Below are 16,041 nucleotides of genomic sequence, written 5' to 3'. Positions count from 1 at the left end.
AGCAGGGGAGGAGGGAGAGAAAGCGCTGATGAACGAACAAATCTCTCTCTGCTGCCTTCATGTGCACTGCGTAAAAATATGGCCTCTCTCTTCTCCCGATTTTTTTTTTTTTTTTTTCCTCGGGCAGGTGGGCCCCGTGAGGAAGCGACGACGTGACGCAATGTGCGTCGCCGTGCGTGACGCACATGATGGTGGTGACACAGTTAAACTCTGTGTTGTGGGACGGCAGGGCTCCAATAAGCTTCGTTTACAGGCCAAGTTTCAGCCAACAAATAAAACATTGAGGTTTAAGTTAAATATTTACATTTTTAAATTGTATTCATATTCATTGTTTTTGGAAGTTGGGAAGGAGTGGCCTGTAAAAACTTGTAGGAGGCAGACTCGGAAGCTGTGTCCAGGTGTCTTTACAAAAAGTGGTCCCGTGTCACACCAGTAAAACAAAACACAAAATAAGAGTTAGCTCAGCTTAACTGAACAAAACTGAAACTCACACCAAACTTAACATCACACACGCACACATGGCTACACACTGAACTCCGCTGTCATGAAAGTCTCAAAGGGAACTGCTTAAATAGTCCCTTCCATCAGCAGGAGCCACCCCAGACTGTACCATCCCTGCTGACCACGCCCCCTCTGGAAGCAGGAAAATAGAAATTGCCAATTTACTCCGAATTTAAGAAAGGTGTATGGTACAACTCGCCACAACGCGTACAATGAAGAGAGTTGCTGACCAAAATTCATACAAAATACAGCAAATTATACTCTCCAAGCCCACTACACCTCCCCTCACGAATGGTTGCCCCCAGTGACATCACTGCCGATGTCACCAAAGGTGTAAATACAGGAAGTGTTTGACCACCTGCTCCTTTTGTTTGCTGAAGCGGGAATGGAGGGAAAGGTGAGTACCAGAAAAAGAAAACAAACTTTTGAAAAACTAGGTTAGTGTTTGTCTGCAATAAAGCTACAACTTTGCCCCAACAAACAATTAACAAACATGGTTAAATTATATGAACAATGGCAACTGGGAAAAAAAGGACACATGGTTAAGTAAAAGTCTGTAGTATATTCTTAAGTAATATACAAGTCAGAGGTATGTAAGTACAGAAAAATTCAATTTTGTAGTGTAAAAATCAATACTTTGATATTGGTTGATAAGTACATTGGACAATAATACAAGCATTGATAAAAACACAACAAAACTGCAAACCCTTTTTGGTTACAGACGATGCCACTGACCATATATCTTGGTTTGCAAATCATAATCACTAGATGGGACCTAATTAAAGTTATTTAAATTCATTGGATTTAAACGAAAAATTGAAGAATTACAGTGGTTTCCGACACATTCGGTAGATATAAGTTGCTTGTAATATTCTGCCTTTTGCTTCTTGCTGTTAAAAATGTGTTTTCTCCCAGAAAATACATGAAGAAAGTTCAATATCACTGACTGCCATCACTTTTTTGCAGGGTTGTTCTTGCAGGGTCGATTCTGACATTTCCGACGGCCAGTGAAGGCAGCGTGTGTCGAAAGCTCAAAGCCTCGCACCTGTGCAGCCCAAATCTCGTGATAACTCCAAAGAGACCATACCCCAACATGACCGTGGGAAAATCACAGCAGCTTGCATTGATAAGATTGACTAATTGATGTTATATTGTATTATCAAGTGTTTTCGGACACGTTTACACATGTAACCTCTAACACACACAATGTGCTGGTGGCAGCAGAATGAGTTCATGTCTGAAAACAGCTTTTATTTGATGTCACCACACTTTTTCCAACCTACACTGTGGATATTCTAATGATGTGTCCAATTAGAACTATTCAGTGAGTTGTCTTTTTGTTCAAATTAAATTGTGTTTGCTCATAAATATAACGTAGATGCTGATCAGATCTTAAAACAAATAGTACACAGAGTTGGATATAATCCCAAATGTCTCCCTTTCTTTTTACAGATCAGCTCTCGTATGCGGGATCCCATCTGTGTTTGCTGCGTGTGTGCTTTGGCTTTAAGAAACTGAAATTGTTTTCCCATCCAGACATGGAGGGTTTTAATTCTCTCCCGAGATGAGAAGTAAATTTAACACAAAGCACGAAGGTGACACCTTCTGGGACGGTGTTGCTATGACACGGATGTGCTCAGTACCAATTAAATTCCGCCACCTACTGTACATGTGGGAAAACACACACACACACACACACACACACACACACACACACACACACACACACACACACACACACACACACACACACACACACACACACACACACACACACACACACACACACACACACACACACACACACACACACACACACACACACACACACACACACACACACACACACAAATTCACACACGGTGAGAAGTCTCAGTGGTGCAAACGTTATTTCTAGCACCTCCTTCCTGCTCTCGCTCACATTTGATGGCGTCTGCGAGGCCGGACTAAAAGCGAGCTATAAATTCATTTTCAGGAATGTGTCAATTACACTTCTGTTTCTATTTTGATAACAATAATTATTTTATTTATATAGCTCAAGCTTGAGCATAACATGCTTTCCTAGTCAAAGGATTAGTAATTCAACTCAGAAATGTGTGACATAATATTTTCAAATTGTGGAAAGTCGAACAGTACCAATCCCATACTTCGATAAATGGATGTACATGTATATTGTTATAAATAAATTTAACCAAAGTGTGGCTTACATGATGAAAATAAAATAATGTGTCAATAATAACGTTTTCTTTTTATTTCCATTAGGTAGATGGGATTTAGGTAAGGACATAGCAAGGTTTCATACAATTATAAAAGATAATCTCATATGAATTTGTATTTAAAAAAGGTATCTTTTTATCCGCCACCCCTGCTAATAGCATGAATGGCCTCCAGCCCCCAAAGGACTACACTCCGCCCGTGCTAGTGGGCGTTCCCGCTGAACACGTGACGTTACGTCATCGCAGTAAGGCGGAAGAGCCAGGACCGAACGAGGAACAAGGACGCGGCGGAAGCAGCGAAGGGAGCAGCCGAGGGGACAAGAAGTCCTGACGTCCTGCAGCCAAGGTGAGGAAACCGCCACCCGCCACTTATTCATGCAATCATAGATTCATGATAACTTCATATCGTCGTTGATCCGCTTCGCCTTTTACTGTTTTTTTTCTGTCCGAGAGCGGAAACGACGAAGGAAACACGTAGTTCAGCAGCTCACGCGCACTAATTATATTAATAATAACGCAGCAGTTTTACCGGCTTTAAAAAAACAAAACAACGTTTCACTTTATTCATATTTTAATTTTTAATATTCAATATGTGTTTATTCTCCGTCGCTTGTTATGTAGGAGTCAGTGTGGAGGATTATTCTTATCTCAAATTATACTAAATGATCATTATTGTAAAAAAAATATATAATACTATTTTTAGAAATATAAAAACTCCAAATGTGACATGAGAATTTTTTATTTTGTTCCCACTCTTTTTAGCAGAGGTTTGTATTGTGGACTCATGGCCATGATGCAGTGTCATCTGGGGCCTGACCACTCCCCAGTGTGTCCTCCAGCCAGAGCCTGATTATTATTATTATTATTATTCATTTATTAAAAATGCTCATTAATAAATAATTCATGCTAGTCAATTGGTTTGCACTTGATATGAAATTGAATTTCTATCCTACACAATGACTTTAGAAATGGTTGTTGTATTAATGATGAGCTCCTGAAAGTGTTAAATAAAGAGTTATGTCTCGAGCTGATATGATTATTGATTAATTGAAAGCCATATTAATAGTTGATTGGTTAAAACAGAATAAAAATGAATAAATAAATTGACGCGAATGATGTATGGAGTAAAACCATCGCCCATGATGAATAAAAAGATTTGAGGTCTATACTCGTATGTTAGAGTCTAATAAAAATATATATTTGCCAATATTTTTATTTGAAAAAACCTCAGAGGAAAGATGAAGATAATGTATTGAGCAAGATATTTTATCGTTTAAGATTAAACTAATGATTTAGAGCTGAATTGATTAGCTGAGAATAATCTACTGCAGCTTATTGTTAAATGTGTCTATGTCGCTGTTGTGTGACTGATCGCTGTTTGTTTTCACTATTTCCCAACATCTCATGGTCTAAAAAAGAAATGATGATTTGCAGATTGTGCAGATATTCGATACCGAAGGTAATCGTTAGATGCAGCTCGTATATCCTCTGAGATGTCTCGCTACTCGCTGACCTAGCTGCCGGTCTATAAACCGAGACAAAGAAGTGTTTGTATCCTGTGCCGCTCGACAAAAAAAAAGAAGAAAAAAAAAGGTAGTCAAGAGTCTGTTGAGAGTCTGAATATTGCACATTCATCCTCGGTCAGCATGAAATCTTTCACGGTCTCCGTCTCTGGGGAGGAACCGCCTCCACACACAAAAGATATTTAGTTTATTAGCAAAAAACCCCAGAAAATATTCACATTTAAGAAGCTGAAATCAGAGAATTTTGATTTTTTTTTCTCATAAAAACTACTCGAATCGATTATTAAAACTGTCTGCGATTAATATACTAGTTGATTACTAATCGATTAACTGCTGCAGCTCTAATAGATTGTGAAGATGATGATTGTAGTTGAGCACTTTAATAGGAACACCCCGCTTAAACACGTTGACATGCTCCAGTCTGGATCTTAATCTTATCTTCTAATGACGGAGGAAGGGATTTGCTGTTTCCCGTTCAATGTCGATGATAATGAGGAGGTGGCGTGATTTTACTGATAGGCTCCTCCCACAGTACTAGTCATGGTGTTTGTCAGTTGGAACAGACACATCGTCCTTGAGGCGGCGACACCGCAGAGTCGTCTGCATATGACATGTTGTTTCCAAATGACACAAAAGTATTGTTGTCGGGAGGGAAAGTCTCGCTCACCTCGGTAACGACATGTGTGTGTGTGTGTGTGTGTGTGTGTATAATAATAAAAACATCTGTTGAAGCAAATTTCAACATTTTTTGAAGCACCATCTTGAACTGACTCAACCTTCAGCATTGGTTGGTTATGGTTAATTTATGTTTCATATGATGAAAATACAACTTCATGTAGTTCATGTCTAAAAGCAGCGTGACGGAGACGCTGGATGTTTGTCGTGGTGTCTCTACCGTATCAGTGAGGTCACAGACAGACCGTGAACTAGTGTTTACAGTAAATAACACCTGAGTGACCCACGACTACACGGAGAACTTATAATACCTCATAATTCAGGAAAAAAATTACTTCATGTCTGTGTGGGCAGCTGTTTGCAGGGATCCTCAAAAACACTGCACCTTGCCGGTCGAGCCGGTTGGTTCTTCCTCTTAAAAGGGATTTCTTTTTTTCTCCTCCACAGTCGCCAAGTGCTGCTCATTGTGGGAACTGTTGGATTTATTATTGTAATGTTTTTATATCTCTGTAATATTGTACTAATGTGAGGTCTCGACCTTGCGATGTAAAGTGCCTTGAGACGATGTATGTTGTGATCTGGCGCTATACAAATAAAAAAATTATTAATAGATTGAGATAGAAATCAGATGATCTTGGAGCTTTCCAACAAAAACAAAACAAAAAATATTCATATATATATATATATATATATATATATATATATATATATATAGACATATATAGACATATATAGACAGACCAACACATGCAGTATATTTTATATAAAAGAAGTTTTTCTTTATTCCAGTTGATCCAGTTTATGTTTCAGCCTCATGGAACAGGAAACTGTTTATAGTCAAAACATTCTCCACCCTGCAGAGTTCACAGAAAGCTGCTCTGTCCCAAGACACGTTCCTCCCCCTCATCGCACCCCCCCCCCCCCCCCCCCCCCCCCCCCCCCCCCCCCCCCGGCGGTCCGTCCTCCCCCGTTCCCTCACCCTTTCAGTTTCCTCTCTCAGCCTCTGCATGTACTTTCCTAATCTCCCGCTCACAATCTCACGGTGTCCGTCTTTCTTCCACTTTCTGTCCTCAGACCAGTCACCACAGCTGCGATGGATCGAGTGAGATCTGCGTTCAACAACCTGGTGAGTGTTTTGCTACAGAATTTACATCTACAGCTGATGTTTTACATATTTTCTTTTTGCATGTTCCTTTAATCTGTGATCGAGTAGGCCTCGTAGACGAAACCGTCGCCCGTATCATCGACACATTGCCGCCATAGTTTTCCCCTCTTATCTCTGTTTTTCTTCTCTCTCTCTCTCTCTCGGTCTCTCCAGACTCAAAGCGAGCGGTACAGCCGGTTCACCCTGCAGCCGGCCGAGGACGGCGAGCGACACGTCGAGGTGAAACTGTCCGACGATGACGCCGCCACGCACGACGGCGAGGTCGAGGGCCGGGCCGGCGACTCGCCGACCTTTAGGCTGGCACCGCCGCATCACAGCCGGCGGAACATGTGCTACCTGGCCCTGGGAGGCCTGCTGGTGCTGGTCACAGGTACAGTGGCTCGCCCTCAGTGTGCGTTTTTTTGATGCAAACCAAACTTCCAACCAGAAATTCTCTTTATTCATTTTTTTATTTGCCAGTTATTTTAATGACAAAATGATTTTGGTGTTTAATATGGAAAAGGCAGTGAAAGATCACGATTTCTCAACTTGCAATTTTTTTTGTGTCTTTGTTTTGTTTTGTTCAACCAACAGGCCAAAATCCCCAAATATCGAATTAGCTGACAAACTAAATTATTTGAATATGGACATTTAGCATTCAAACCTGTTTCAGATGTCTGGGATACAGAATGTGTCATAATTTTCCTTGGAAGGATTATTGTAAGTAAACGACAATTCGAGACCAGTGATTGAGTTGTTTCTTCACCCTCTTGTGAAAGAGGATGTTGGTGCAAGTGTTGCACAAAGTGCAAGACTTTTTTACTTTTTGGGGGGTTGGTGATATTTCTGAAAAGACGCTTTGTCTCGGCTTTTAACCATCTTCCCTGATCGTTCTGTTTGAATGCACAGATGGTAATTGTGCCAACATCCAAGTACTTTATTTTCGAGTGTGAAACAAGTACAGAGTGTGAAGTCCTTGCCTCATGTGGCTTTGTAGTGAATTTAATTCTTGGTCTTTATAAACACAGGTGTGGATTTAACGGCCCCAAAAAAAGCAAAATTGCCCGCAGGTGTATTTGTATTGGTCAGGTTTTTCTTATAATCAGTTCTGGTGTCTTTAAGGCTACCTGGTCGGTTACGTCAGCCACCGCAAAGCGGAGCCGGTGAACGCGTCATTGGAGACGGAAAATCCTCCTCCTCCTCCTCCGGAGGCGACATTCCGGCCTTTCGCGCCACCAGCTCCGGAATTGCCGCTGTCATGGATGGACATCACCCAACTCCTCACGCAGAAGCTCACGAGGCAGGCCTTCGACGAGACCCTGAGGTAGAGTTTTTCAACGGCTCATATTCATATTCCTTGTAGCCTGTGAGTATTAAAAGTCATATTATGTGATTGCACCGTGTACTGCAGATCTCGTTTCTCCAGATTCTGCCTAAGGTTAGTGACACACTGGGATGGGACGTCTCTCTAAAACAAAACAAAAAAATCAATATCTCAATCAATATCCTGTTATGCGAGTTTTGAACCTGCGGAAAACACAAGCTCAAGATTCACTTCTCATCCAAGACATTTGCAAAAGGTCACGATGTGCCACCGAAAAACATTTGTGGTTTGGCGACTTATCCATTTCTATATTTAATGAAACTATATTTTATATATATATACATATATATAAATCTTTGGGCATGAAAAACCCCCTTTTCAGTCATCCGTGGATCTTAGAAGAGGTTAAACTGAGTCATTGCAGCATGAAACAAAGTTTGGCAGGAAAATCAGATTCCGCTCCTTCTTGCAGGGGCTTTGATCGGCCCGGACGTTCGGCAGGAAGTGCGGAAGATGTGGATCTGGCAACACGTGTCTATGAGGAATTCAAGAAGCTGGAAATGGATCCATGGTCGGACAACCACTACGTTCAGCTGCAGAAGCCAGACAGGTTGGCACAGAACACCCATTTCATCAAATTGGTTGATTCTGATTTATTTTATTTTAGGAACATGTCTTTATAAAGTTTATAGTTGATGCGTCAGGGTGATGATATGATACAAGTCCAAAGTTTAAAGCAGAGTGTTAACATTTCTTGACTTTATGCCTTATTAATTGGATTTGTTTTTCCAGTTTCTTTTTTTTAGTCACAGTTTTATGAAACTGACCTCATTTTTACTGTTGTTAGTCCATTTTCATGTTTGTTGGCCTTTAAGCATTCAGATCTCAGATCTACTGTAATCTTTTTTACTATCCTGTAATTACATGTTTTACTCTTACTAAAATAATTAATATAAATAATTTGGTACTACTTCCAAGTAAAGTTGTAAAAATAGGTAATACAATACAGACAGGAGCAAATACAAAGAGCCAACAATAACAAATATAAACAATAATAAAAGTTTTACATTAAATAATTACTCAAGTTATAATGGAGCAGTTCTTTTAGTGAAGTTCCTTTTGAACAAGGAGAAAATCATTAGAAAGTTTTTAATCTTTTTTTTTTGTCAGTAACCGTCCCAACCGAGTCTTGTTTGGGTCGGACGTCTTCGAGCCTGCGGGTTATCTGGCCTACAGCGCTCCTGGGAAAGTTCAGGTGGGTCCATTGTGCAGTTGACACTTCAAAAGTTAAAAGACGGTTATTGTTTCTTAATCATATTTTGGGCTCAATGCATCATGTAAAGCAATTTGAATACCTTTGCCGTGGAGTCCTAGGGACTTGTTTCCAGAATAATTTTCAGCTGTATGTTGAACGTAGCGGCCTGTTTGACTTGTGCGTGTGAAGGGAAAGCTGGTGTACGGCAACTACGGTCGTCGGGAGGACCTGGAGGTTCTGCAGACGAAGAACGTGGAGCTGAGAGACAGCGTGCTGCTGCTGCGGAGCGGGAAGATCACCTTTGCAGAGCAGGTACGTGATTATTTCAGTTCCACACATCAGTGGCACCAAGTTCCTGGATTCCGGGGGAACTTAAGCTCAGTCAGGTCAATGCTGTTTCTGTTTATGGTTCTTCAGGTGGATAACGCCGAAGCCAAAGGCGCCTCCGCTGTTCTAATCTACCCCGACGTTCAAGATTACAAATACGATGGGGACACGGCGCTGTACGGACACGTACGTTTGCACACGCAAATTTCGTAGCATATTTTAAAAAGTCTGTCAAATTTTTTTTTAAACCACCTGGCACACAGTGGCATTGCGTCTTGATTTTTTTCTGTGTTTTGTGTTTTTTTTGTCTCCTTCAGGTCCATCTGGGCTCAGGTGACCCTTACACGCCCGGGTTCCCGTCCTTCAACCACACCCAATTCCCCCCTGCTCAGTCGTCTGGCCTCCCCAAGATCCCGGCACAGACGATCACCGCCAACATGGCTTCTGCTCTTCTACAGTAAGGCAACACGCACACACAAGGACATAAACCCAAAATAAAGTAACATGTCTACAAAGTAAACCAGATTTTTCTTATTCTCATTCTATTCTCTTTTTATCTTAATGTACAAAAGTTTTGATTATTTTTATAATTTGTCTGCTGTCGACTGAAACATCAGTTCAAACTTTTGCTTTAACTGGATGAGCATTTATTATATATATATTTATTAACAATTATTGTTACATAACTGTGGGAAATACAGTCACTGAAGAAGTTATTAAAATACATTCTGCTGATATTAAAAAGGTCTTGAAAATCCTGTATTGGTATTTACTGCTGTAGGTGATTATTCCCATGGTTGTTTACAGACAAACTGATTCATATGCATTTTTGTTGTTCTTATTATATTTATTTGTATTTTACTGGAACTACAAAGACTGTAAATCATGTTGGGTTGAAGTATTTTTTTAACTTCATTTTGTGTGTATATACAGTATGTCTTTAGAAGTTTTAGTAGATTCTGAAAGTTTTGTCTTCATGACATCTTTGAATCCAGAGACTCGGCTTTGGCCTTAGTTTTTCTTTACCATTTCAAAGGTGACAAACATATCAAATAAATATCATATCAAAAAGTGCGTGTTCCTCACCCGCCCTCCCCTTTGCCGTCCCCTTATTATAGGAAAATCGGCGGCCCCGAATCGGATGCGGGCAGCGGCTTCAGAGGCGGCTTCGCCTCGGCGTCTTACAGACTGGGAGGCGTCGAGGAAGTCACCGTCGAGGTGAACAACTCGCTGGTCAACACCAAGATCCGCAACGTGTTCGGAGTCATCAAAGGAGTCACCGATCCCGGTGAGACTTAATGCTCTGTTTTCACTTTGATCTTCCGCACTATGGGATCACGTGTCTAATTTTTTAAGACGCGTGTTGTTGTCGGTGGTTTTTCTCGATGTGATGGCAGATCGCTACGTGGTCCTGGGAGCTCAGAGAGACGCCTGGGGCAGAGGTTACGCCAGAGCCACGGTGGGCACCTCCGTGCTGGTGGAGCTGGCGAGGGCTGTCAGCGACATGGTGAAGGAAGGTAACGCATATGACAGAGGGAGTGTCGTTTATCAGTGTCTTGGAAACGCAGGGGAACCTTCTACGCTCTTAACTCTGTCACGTTCCACGCGTCTCCTTTTGAATATAGTTTAAATTTTACATTAAAGATTAAAGTCTGTGCAGCATTAATGGCGTAATTCACTTTTCCAGATCGATTCAGGCCAAAGAGAAGCCTGGTGTTTGCGAGCTGGAGTGCTGGCGAGTACGGAAACATCGGCGCCACCGAGTGGTTGGAGGTGAGAACAGCAAGACCTTAATAAAAAGACGTGCCCTAGAAGATTATTTCTTCTGGGCTACAAATGTTTTTATAATATATGTCTTTGATTTTCCAGGGTTACATGTCCTCTATTGACAAAAGCGTTTTCACCTACATCAGTCTGGACGGTTTGGTTATGGGTATGTACAGGACACAGTTATTTGAGTTGTGTATACGTCAGTATTCAAATATTAAAGCTTGTCAGTTATCAGAGTATATATAATATTTTTCCCCACAAGGTCGAGGAAGCTTGATGGTCTCAGCCAGTCCGCTGCTCTACAGCCTCGTCGAGACCACAATGAAGAAGGTAATGACACATCACACCGTCGTCATCATCATCATCATCGTCCAGCTCAATCACTAACATCGATGAGCTCGAACTGACTCTGATCTGCCTCGTCCACGCAGGTGAAGAGTCCGCTGGGCTCCGGCACTGTGTACGACATGGTGGGAGAGAGCAACTGGGAGGCCAACGTGTACGTAGGAAACCAGTTTGTTCATGTGGGAGGGTTTTTTTTTTGTGTCAGTTTGACAAATGTTTAAATTACCAGGATGATGAAGGAAAATTGTGTTGAAATATTATTTATAGTAAAAAACTACTGAAATCTCAGGCTGTTTTTTTTCCTTCCAATTACTCTTCAATACTTACTACTACAATATTAGATTATATTAATGTATATTATTTTATACAACCCTATTTTCGTTGTTGAAAGATTAAAAAAAAATGATTTCATAACTTCACATTATCATATTAACAGACTGAAGCCGATGACGATGGACGACCCCGCCTACACCTTCGTGGCCTTCTCTGGAATACCTTCCGTGTCTTTCCACTTCATCTCCCCCAATGTGAGTCTGAAGCAGTTCACCAGTGGACACTACTGATAATCACCAATAACATGGTTCATATTGACAAGTTATACACAACAAATTGAAAAAGAGAAGACTGTGAACGAGTGCATTATCATCAGCTGCCACTGATTCTCTTTATCTCACCGGCACACCTTTAAAAAAGTAAAGAAAAATCATTTAATATAAAAATAATGAAGCAAGAAATGATCTGATTGATGGTGATGAGATTTTAATGAACGTTCAGATTGTCAGAATACAAACGTAAATATGTTCCTTCATCAGCTAGTTTTACATTAATAGTTGTTTCCCGCGCTGCTCGTTGATCATGCGTGTCTCCGCTTTGCGTTTGTGTCCGAAGACCGAGTCCTACGCCTACTACGGCACCAACCTGGACAACGTGGACCACCTCAACTACCAGACCAACCACCGCACCGGCGAGATGACGGCGGCGGCGGCGCAGTTCGCCGGCCTGATGGCCCTGCAGCTGGCCCACGACCACCTCCTCGCTCTGGACGTGAGCCGGTACAGCCGCGTGCTCAAAACCGCTTTGAAAAGGGTCTCCGGGCGCATCAGCCTGCTCTTACAGGTCGGTCTCACGCTCCCTGAGTAATTTTGTAAGTAATAATTTCCCGTTATGTTGCACTTTAATTTTCCTTTCTACCCTTTTTTTTCTTCTTCCTCTGCAGTCCGGCCAGCTGAAGGGCGTGAGTCGCACATGGCTGAGCGACGCACAAGGCTCCTTCAACCGGGCGGCGGGCAGCATCAGCACGACCATCCGCAACAGCGACTTGGATAACCAGAAGACCTGCCGCAAAATCAACGACCAGCTCATGAGGGTCAGACGCCGCCCCTGTGTAGTCGTTTAAAAGTTGTCTTGATCGTAATTCATTCTCAAAAAGGCAAAGCAAACACTTCCCCGGAGTGCTCATTGATAAATTAAGATTAGAGATAAGATAAGATAAGATAATCATTTATTAGTCATTTATCGCCCTCTGCTGGTAATTCCAGAGAAAACAGGCCTAAGACACTTGCTTCCTTTTTTTGACCCTCTTCATTAACAATTTTCAAGATTTGGTTTATTTGTCATTTCTTTGTGCATTTACATACAAAAAGAGACAAGGTTTTGTTCAAGCAGCGCAAAAAGTATTAAAAAAAAGACACAGTATATATAAATATAAGAATACAAACAATAAACATAACATGAATCAGCAGCAATAGGAAAAGGGTAAAGTGTGTGTTTATACGTGATTTTAGTTCAATACTTCCAAATTCTTCTTTGCTTTTATTAAAAAATTCCAGTTTCCATTAAACTACAAGAAAATTCTCAACGTCGGGAGATAGTTCAGTTCAGGTGTTTATTGTTCCACTGGGGGGAAATTTCGTCTTGCAGCAGATAACAGATGAAAACAAAACTATGACAGTTTAGCACATACTGTACATTACAACGATAACACACAATAATTTAAATATAAGTGTGTGTTTGTGTCGGCACAACAACCTTCAATTTGTTTTGCATAAGATGAACGTGGATCGAAAAGTGTGTTAAATTAAAATGTATATGAAAAAAGATGAATGTTTTGATTGATTATCAATTTCAAGTATTACACAAGTTACAAAAGAAGACTTACGTCTACATATCGTTACTAGTTACTCACATTTTGATTGTGCTCGTTCGTTCTCTCCAGGTGGAGCACAACCTCCTGTCTCCGTACGTGTCGCCCGTCGACGCCCCCTTCCGCCACCTGCTGCTGGGCCGCGGCGCCCACACGCTGGCGTCCATCGCCGAGACGGCCGACATGGAGCAGCTCCGCGTCCAGCTGGCCCTGGCCACCTGGACCCTGAAGGGCTGCGCTCACGCCATGGTGGGAGACATCTGGGACATCCAAGACCAGATCTAACGAGGGAGGGGGGGTGTGCAGAGGTCTTCGTGTGTGTGTGTGTGGTAAACTTTCAGGTACGTTGTAGAGCAGACGCAGGAAGTCCAGCATTTAAGCACAAGCTGTCGATCGGAGACATTTAGATACAGGATTATATAGAATAGTTTGTTTTTTTTGCGGGAACAGACTCTGTGTCCCACAAAGATCCTGCAGAAGTATCATCTAAAAAAATGGCAAACCTGCACAAAATACCTTAAGAGATTTTATACCTCCGCCTCCTGGCTCCACCCGATCACATTGCACCTGCTGTACACGAGCGTTTGCTGTGACCTCAAAACACTGAGAAACCTTTAATTTATATCAGTTTTTATATTTATCAGTGGCAGTGCCCACTATAAAGTTATCATTTGTCTTTTTTATACGACGTTATCGGAAGCAGTGCCTTCCATAATTATGACGGTTATACCGTCTGATTCTATACGGCAGCATCTGCTACACAAACGACTCCTTAACTGTTGCTGACAAAATGGAGCCCACCCCGGGCAAAGTTTTGACTTTTTCTCCTCCGGCCTTCGTTTCTTCCTTTTTACTTGTGGAGATTGATGTCGCCACCATTTATATAGTAAGTTTTATTATTAAATGGGCTACGTGGAGCGTCTCTCTGTCATCAAAACGATTATTTAAAAAAAAAAAACCTTTAAACTTTAAAACAGAAAATTAAGGGCAGAAATCAAGAGTTTTTCCTGATTTAGCTTCAGGCGCTGTTTTTGATTTGTACGCCCACAGACTAAACTCGCAGCAGAAGGAAAACTTTGCTCGAGCTTTTCTGCGCTTGATGACGGGATGAATGCTAAGTTTGAAAGAATGGAGAATCAAAAAAGAGAATACACCAAATGTATCAGACGATCTGAGCTGATTGGTTGGATAATTTGCAAGAAAGCCATTTATGTTGCACAGACTAATATGGCGACATTATCGGGAGCAGTGCCTTCCATAATTTAAACCCATTATCGGAAGCAGGGTCTTCCATAATGACAAGCAGTGATGGTAGTTTTTGTCTACCAGTGTGTGTGTGTTTTACAGTATGCGTGTATTTATCGGGAGCAGCGTCTCTCATATTTCACTTGAAGGGTGGAACAACTTGTCGGGGACAGTGTTTCCCAGAGTTTTATACTTTAAATATTTATTGTTTTGTGTCTTTATTTCTGGATTTTGTGCGTGTGTGTGTGTGTGTGTGTGTGTGTGTGTGTGTGTAGGAAGACGCAGTGTGTACTTCAGATTTCCTCTGTTTTGCTTGTGCTCAACTTTCTGATCCGTAGTTCCGTAGTAATCCCCACTTTCGACGGGATTGAGTTTACAGAGAGACCTGGTTAATATTCTCTTTGTTCCTCTGTAATGTAACTGATGGAAATTACAGAATGTGGTCTGTAAGGTAAAAGCCTCCACAGGGGGGCGCAGGAGAGACAGCAGAATATCATAGCATATAATATATTATCGTATTATAGTTAATACCGAACCCTGTTCTACATATAAACTCCTACAGTACAGTTACTATCACAACTGTCTCTGCATGTGTTTCTACGTCACGCTTCCGCTTCACTGGTGTGTTACTGTATTTCTTCAGAGGTGTAGAGCTCAATGGACCTGGACCATATTACAAACATTTTAAACCTTTCACATTAACGTCGATACGATCAATATGTTCTGCTTCCGCTGATACAAACTGAACAATGTTTTGCGTTTGCATTGTGTATTATTTGACCATTTTCTTCCTACATAGGTAAGGTAATCTGCGTTTACCATAGAATTAGATACAATACAATATAAAACCTATCACTGATATTGAAAAAAGGGAATTGTTGCCCATTCATTTCAAAATAAATCCTAATAAAAATGTAGCTTTGGGTACCTGGGTCCACTTGATAACAAACATTAAAATGGTTAAATCCTACTTTAAACTAAAAACTTATTTTTGGTAATTCAATGTACACTTAACTAACAAAATGTCCAGCTTCATTTTTCAGATACAGATTTAGTTTTTTTCCCTCATGTCAGTTCTGTTGAGCATGTTACTGTTTCACTTCCATACATCTGTTACGAGTCAGAAAGAAAATGTTTGAATGCCGAGGTGGAAATTGATTATTGAAACAATATTCCTGTGATTTCGATTTCCAGCAGAGACCAATAATAAATCCTCTTGTCTTAGCATTCACTCAGTATGTCTCAGTTTTTTATTATAGTTAATCTATTTTGAAATGTTTAGAAAAGCCTGTGAGAATCTGAGTGGGAACAAATGGTTTCCTGTGTTTCAACAGTGACATTTCATTTCATTTTTCTTCACTCAGCAACACCGGTGGAGTGCTTTTCAGATTAAAAGCACCATTTTCACCACACAATGCCATTTAACATGCGCAAACAAGCAGAAATATGTGTTATTAGTCTCAGTCTCATGCTGCATGAGTGTAAATATCAGACAAACTTATCAAGTAATATATAAATATCAAGAACAGGGCCCAAAAACCTGAAAAATGTCACCACTTACCAAACAGAATGG

General features: G+C 41.0%; 1 protein-coding gene across 1 annotated transcript; it reads left to right on the top strand.

Annotated features, from left to right (window-relative positions):
* The first annotated feature begins 2,927 nt into the window (after positions 1-2,927).
* Positions 2,928-15,695, top strand: tfr1b (transferrin receptor 1b). The gene is made up of 19 exons (XM_035618924.2): positions 2,928-3,063; positions 5,990-6,041; positions 6,234-6,450; positions 7,182-7,383; positions 7,856-7,993; positions 8,554-8,638; positions 8,828-8,950; positions 9,056-9,151; positions 9,283-9,422; positions 10,084-10,253; positions 10,363-10,482; positions 10,653-10,738; positions 10,835-10,898; positions 10,998-11,065; positions 11,167-11,234; positions 11,517-11,607; positions 11,969-12,196; positions 12,297-12,446; positions 13,296-15,695. Exons 2-19 carry the CDS (start codon positions 6,009-6,011, stop codon positions 13,506-13,508), a joined length of 2,292 nt encoding a protein of 763 aa, XP_035474817.2. The 5' UTR covers positions 2,928-3,063; positions 5,990-6,008; the 3' UTR covers positions 13,509-15,695.
* Positions 15,696-16,041: the final 346 nt, after the last annotated feature.

This window comes from Scophthalmus maximus, chromosome 21, assembly GCF_022379125.1.
Source record: "Scophthalmus maximus strain ysfricsl-2021 chromosome 21, ASM2237912v1, whole genome shotgun sequence".
In the NCBI taxonomy this organism is placed as follows: Eukaryota; Metazoa; Chordata; class Actinopteri; order Pleuronectiformes; family Scophthalmidae; genus Scophthalmus; species Scophthalmus maximus.
This window is presented reverse-complemented; position numbering and strand designations above follow the sequence as displayed.